This window comes from Psammomys obesus, unplaced genomic scaffold, assembly GCF_907164565.1.
Source record: "Psammomys obesus unplaced genomic scaffold, mPsaObe1.curated_primary_1811, whole genome shotgun sequence".
NCBI classification, from domain to species: domain Eukaryota; kingdom Metazoa; phylum Chordata; class Mammalia; order Rodentia; family Muridae; genus Psammomys; species Psammomys obesus.
The window spans coordinates 40,142,130-40,148,772 of NW_026591086.1; the positions used below are offsets into that span (position 1 = coordinate 40,142,130).

At 45.5% G+C, this 6,643-nt stretch overlaps 1 protein-coding gene across 1 annotated transcript; it reads right to left on the bottom strand.

Moving 5' to 3' along the window:
- Positions 1-684: 684 nt before the first annotated feature.
- On the bottom strand, positions 685-6,605 carry Kctd12 (potassium channel tetramerization domain containing 12). Its single transcript, XM_055609835.1, has one exon. It carries the CDS (start codon positions 6,509-6,511, stop codon positions 5,531-5,533), a length of 981 nt encoding a protein of 326 aa, XP_055465810.1. The 5' UTR covers positions 6,512-6,605; the 3' UTR covers positions 685-5,530.
- Positions 6,606-6,643: the final 38 nt, after the last annotated feature.

A 6,643-nucleotide genomic window follows, 5' to 3' on the forward strand; every position in this document is an offset into this window, starting at 1 on the left:
TTTTTTTTTTGTCATATCTATGACATTTTCAAAACTAAATCGTGTGTGTTTATATATACAAAACAAAAGCTACCGAGAGGAAGTTCTGGCAAAAGAGGAAGGGCGAAACCTAGCTTGCTCTCTCCACCTGACTCTCTGCTTCCTGTGCAAGCCACTGGTTTCTGTAATTTCCCAGTCCAAGTAGCACTGGGCTTTCTTTAGAAAGCCCAGTAACTTCAAAGCCTGGTATCAGCGCTGCAAATAGTCCCTGTCTCAGACAGACCACTGTTCCTGCCAGTGCTCATCAGGACCTTATGTTCCTATGAACTGCACTTTTACTTTGGGCAAATCTTGCAGTATCTACTACTCTGTCTCTTCCCACTTAAAGGGGGCATTTTTTTCTTTCATACCCCCTTATCAACAGTGGCTGAAAAGACTAGAATTGAAGAAAAATCTCATAAGAGGCTTTTCTTCTGAAGTGACTATCAGGTTGCCTGTTATGCACTCTTAACAATAAAAAGAGAAAAGAGCCTGATTCAGCCTGGCCCAGCTGGAAATTCACTTGGTGAGATCATATAGTCTAACAGCATTGCTCACTGTCAGTCCCATAGCAATGTGGAAAGCATTCATAATATTTCCAAAACTCCTTAAATGAAATTAGAACAGGATTCTAGCCAATCCATACCAAGGAGCCAAAAGGAGTAATTAAAGGAGTGAATGTTTTATTCTTTAGTGTTTAATAGAATACATAACAAGTCACATAATCAATGATTCATTACTTCACACGCAGCAGGGAAACCAGTATCGAGTGTTTCCATTATACAACTGGTTGTGAATAGGGAAAAAAAAAAAATTAGAGCATTTGGATGGATGAAGACAATTTCAAAGCTTGAGCACCCCTGAAAAGATTTCATCCATGTATTTTGTTTCCTTTTTTATATAGAGGGGCTTTTATTCTTGGGTTTATGTTTCATTAGAAAAGTCTGATATCATATTTTCCATTCCCCTTAGATTTTAAGAAACAGCTCAAAGATATTTATCACTTAGCAAATAACATTTTGAACATGTCAGAATCCAAATATTATTACAAACAGGAATTTTGCAAATACCCAGAAAATTTAATTTACATGTTCAAAATTCATACTCATGATGAATATTTCAAGCCTTTGTCATCAAATGGATACTAATGGTGGTACTAAGTGAGTGTGTATCATTTATAGTCAATAGTTACAGCAAAGTTTACCTGCCTATAAAGTCACAAAGACAGTTGTTAGCAGTTTACATTACAATTAATGTCTGCACACCTCAAAACACATTTTTAAATAAACTAAACTGGCTTGGAAACAAAATTGCAAAGTACATTAAGTGGCAAGCATTCTTGGTGAACTAGTCTATCATCCTGCCATACAACAGTTTACAGTAGTGGGGACCTTCTGCTAGGATTCTCATTGTTTAATGGGGCCCAGAGGACAGCCTAAGCCCGCCAGTACTGACCCTTTGAGATTTGCACTGTCCAAAACTGTCACAAAGAAAAGCTGACTACAACGTAACTTATTTCTGGCTATGTGAAACATCTTCCAGGTTCTACTCTGGGAATAACAATAATGTATTTTACTCATAACTTGAGAGACAGACTTGAGTTATCCAAAATATTCAGATTTTAAATGATTCGCAGTGTGGAATAGCATGATAAAAGTTGCAAGCCAAGTCTCGACTAAGAGTTTTACAATAAAAATACAAAGTTTACTATTTTGTAAAATGTCAGTTTTATCGTACTTGCAATTAAAACTGTAAAAGAAATTCTTAAGGAATTCACTTCACTCAATATTTTTCTAAATATCTGCATGATAACTTATTTTACATGTAGGAGTACAAAAAATTATTTTAATACTAGATTGAAATTTACCATAATTTGAATAGTTAAAAAATTATCAAAGCTTCATAATACATGGCTTTAATGTAATAACAACATTCCATGGAAACTACAATAAAAATTATAATATGCTGTAAGCACTGTCTGTTTTCTCTGAGTATTCACACATCATATATTTCCTCAGAGAAACAGCAGGCATACAGACATTGAATATATATATATATATATATGTATACGAATACATATATTGGGTTTTGAAAAAGAAGACAATTTGGGCTAGTATTATCACTTTGCTATCAATTGAAAATCCCAAATAACAAACACTAGAATAAAAACAGTATTAAAGGGGGAAAAACTTTCTCATACCTTCAAAGAATATTTTCCTCTACATGTTTGAAAATTTACAATGAATGGGGTTCATAATGAACATGTATTAAAAACCAGGTATGTCAAACACCTGATAAAAACATGGTGCCTGTTTTGTTTTGTTTTTTCAAACCACAGTGACTGTCAACACTTTTTAAAAATTAGCTATAAATCTAATGTCATTCCATTATTTATCAGCATCAAATGGTAATTTTATTAACATATGCAAATGCTTGCCTCTCTGACATGAATGCAGTCATAATTATCTGAATAGTTTATAACATTCTCCTGTGTCATTTCAAAGATATTTTTGAGTCTTAATTCTTTTTGTAGAGTAGCCGAATTCATGGTGACCAATACTTTAGGACATTTTTTAAGCCATAAAGGTTTCTTCTAAATCCCAAAGCCCATAGAGGGAAAGTACCTATGCCAAGCATGACCTGACTCGGTCATATTTACCTATCATAGAATAAGGTGACTGCTCAAACTTGACTTTGGGCTAAAAAGTAGAAAGTTTTCATGCAATGGCTTCCACAGCAGGGAGCACAGTCACTTTCGGTAAAAGAGGTCCATTTATTGTCCCTAATATTAAATTCCCAGTCTTTGAAATAACAGTCCAGCCAGGGTGTGGTAGAAGGTACAAGACACCTAAGTGTTAGTGAGACCAATAGTTTTCCAAGATACAGTTCATAAGACTTGAATGCAGACACAACTACAGCATTTTCTCATGGGTCCTAGAGTTGTGTAGATTTGACAAGGGGACTCAGAATTTCCGACTTGCCATCAATGTATTTTATTCTGTCCTAAAGATGTTCTTAACTGTGCTTTTCTTTGTTAAGCACTCTAACAGGGTACCATGGCATAGAAAAGCCTATGGCATTTGCCTTTGATCAGTGAGTGACAGTCCTAAGCCATATCAGGCTTGAAACAAAGGTTCCGATCCCTTACCTGATCCACCGTCTAAAAACGAGCTCGACACTGAAGTAAACACAACTTACTGGAACCCTGCTTCGTTTTCTTTAAAACTGCCAACTTTGTACATAAAACTAACTTTTCTTTAAAAAGAAAGAAAGAAAAAAGTTACTGACAAAAGAGCTTAAATCTCTCCCAATTAAAATGAGAACATTGGTGGACTAAAAAGGCAAACAGTCTGAATATAGGTAGACAGTTAACTGACATATCTCAGCAAAAATGGATGGAGCAAACCAAACCTCATAGTTGTGAATGTTTTCCTGACTCATGCTCAGAGGCAAGGATATGAGAAACTCAGCAAATCATGTCACTCTTGAATATAAACCATCAAATGCAAGTTATCAGGGGTAAGTACAGGAAACTTTACAGCACTAGTAGATGAATTAAAAAACTAAATGATTCGTGTAAAATGTTTATATATGGTATATACAGATTGGATCACATGAGTCTTAGAGTAAAACTGTTCCAATTAATAACATCTGCCGTGGACACAGTGAAATATACAGTACAGGGTACATTTAAAAAAGAAAAAAAAAGGAAAAACAGCACTAATTTAAACACTTAAAATGACTCTTACAAAATCTTTAAAAACATACTTCAGAGAAAGATGATAAAACAAACACATGGGGGGAAAAGGCTTCTCCATCAACACAGATTATTCAAAGGATGCCTCTCAGCCAGAAGCCCACGGGGATTCGCCTCCCTTCAGCTGTGGTGTACACAGGATACACGCTGGCAATTCTTTCCACATGACAGTAAAGGCATAAGGCAACCAGGTCTCCTGTTTCTGTTGCATTTATCCCAAACACTGTGTTATTGCTCAGCTCACACTCAAGTATTTATTTGCCTTCATTTAAAAACGTTCCACTTCACAGCTATCTACAGATGGGCAGCTCTGGTGCTTACGTTCCCGCTGTTGCCTGAAAGGGTTCCACTGCACATATCAAACAAACGCAAGAAAGAAAAGGCGTTGTTCGGGTTTTCAGAACTGCCCAGGAGTCCACATTTGCTGGGCTTGGAGAAAACAGCAATTTTAAAATAACAGTAACAGTAAGAGATCTTAAGTCTAAGTAACTAAAACTTATTTTCCTTAAGTAGATAGGCTATAAAATAAGGAAATAGAATCAACAAGAAAATAAAACGTTCAAATCACTAAAACTCTACTAGGTAACTCTTTGGTTAGGTTATGCAAGTATTGGCAACGTAAAGGTTTAGGACTCAAAATAGCTCGATAAACTTTCAGCTGGAAATGGGTCTTGTACTAATGTTGATAAAATCTAAGCACTGTTTCATATTTTTTTAAATGCACATGTACTCAAGTGGATGATACAAACTTCCAACTTTCAAACAGTAAGTGAGGACGTCCTCTGCTCCCTCCCGCCCTTCCTCCCAGTCCTCCCTCCCCAACCCTCCCACCAGTCCTAGACCTCACGGCTGTGTGGTCCTCCTACTAACGGCTCCTGCGCTACTCAGTCCTGCAGCTCGGAGAGGGGGGGGGGGCAGCCTTGCCTCCTGCTCCCTGCTCCCTGCTCCCAGCCTGGAAATGCTGCTTTAACCAACAAAAGCTACAGCCCAACAGCTGCTGAGATAGGGCGCCTCTGCAGGCAGGAGGATCGCTTACGACAATTTTAAGCCACAGGAGATCTGTTGTTGGGGGGAGGAAAACAGAATCCTCCCCGCCCCCCGTTACCAGTACTAGAATTTACTTCCACCTGTAACTTAAAAAGAAAAAAAAAAAAATCGCTTTATTTACAGTCTCTGAACTGCCTCCACGGGGTTTTACTTCCACCATCACGGTCTTCCACACGGTTGTCTAAACTTTATCTCTCTAATGAGGATCAAGTTTACAAAAGGAAAAAAAGAAAAAAGAAAAAAGAAAAAACCCTTTCAAATACTATCTGCGCCTGGCGCCCTCAGTTCTCCTCGCTGGACCGTCTACAGAGTCAAAGGGCTGAAGACTTCCCGGGCTGTTCGGCACGGCACGCTGGGCCCGGCGCGGTCGGGTTCAGTCCTTCCCGGGTCCTCGGTGACCCAGCGCCTGCACTGACCCCCCACAACCTGGGCGAAGGGGTGGCTGGGGGCCAGGAGAGGCGGGAGCGTGAGTGCGGGGCTACCTCCGGGCACTCCCGGGCAGCCCGGAGGAGCCGTGGCTGCAGATCCTCAAGGAGAGGCACTGCTGGGTGTGGGGGAGCTGCAGAGGGGCTGGGGGAGAAGCAGAAGGAAGCGGACGGCAGGGACGGGGCGAGGGCATCGAGGGGCGAGGGCATCCATAGCCCTGTCCCCACCCCCAGCGTGGAGGCGGGGAGGCGGGCGCAGGGGGGCCGAGGGGTCCGGAGGAGCTCACTCCCTGCAGAAGACGTACTCGGTGTAGCTGGTCCAGATCTTGTCCTCGCTCTGGTCGGTGCTGCTGGCGAAGGCGCAGGTGCCCGTGGAGCTGCACGCCACCATGTGGAAGCCCGCCTCGGACAGCTTATCGAAGGCCTGCTCCAGGAAGTTGAACTTGAGGTAATAGCGCGAGGTGTAGCGCTCCGGGGGCCGGTCGGGGTCCCGGCTCTCGTTCAGGGTGTCCCCGAACACCTCCTTGGCCAGCGACGTCTTGCCGCACACCGTGATGCGCGCCACCCGCCGGAACTTGGCGTCCGCCTGGGCGTCGCGCCCGATGGTGTAGGAGCCGCGGTAGCCGACGGTGATGTAGCCCGAGCGCCGGCTGCCGTCCAGGGACTGGGACGGCGTGAGCAGCGGCCCCGCGGCGCCCCCGGACGGGCTGCGGCCGGCGGGCTCCAGCGTGGGCGACGGCGCCCCGGCCGACGCGCCCTCCTGCGCCTCAGGCTCCGCGCAGCCCAGCGGCAGCAGCTCGTCGCCCAGCGAGCCCTCCTTGGGCACCCCGCGGCGCGAGGGCGGCGGCGGCCCCGGCCCCGGCTGCTGGGGCGCCCCGAGGCGACGCACCAGCTCCGGCAGCTCGAAGTACTCGGCCTCGCGCTGCAGCCGGCTGCGCTCCGGGAAGTAGTCGGGCAGCACGAGCTGCAAGTCCCGCAGGTAATCCAGGATGTAGCGGAAGAGGAAGCCGTCCCGGTCCAGGAAGAAGCGGCCCTTGCTGTCCCGGGCCAGCTCCTGCGGCTGCTGCTGCGTGAACATGCGCCAGAGCAGCGAGTCCGGCACCGACACCACGGTGCAGCGCCGGGTCACATACACCTGCCCTCCCACGTTCAGCTCCACGATGTCCGGGAAGAGCGGCGGCTCCGCCGAGGACGACGACGAGCCGCTGCCACCGCCGCCTCCACCCCCGTTGGGTAATCCTCGGGTGCTGTCCGCCAGAGCCATGGCCGGGGCGGGAGGGCGAGGGGACGGCGGAGCGGGGGTTGGCGAGGGGAAGCCGCGGCGGCTTGGGTCCCGGGGAGCCCCGCGCTCCGGCGCTCCGGCGCCTCCGAGAGCCGCGCGGGGCGAGCGCGCCGC

Coding starts and splice junctions, on each gene's coding strand:
- Kctd12 (XM_055609835.1), bottom strand. CDS start 6,511: ATGGCTCTGGCGGACAGCACCCGAGGATTACCCAACGGGGGTGGAGGC.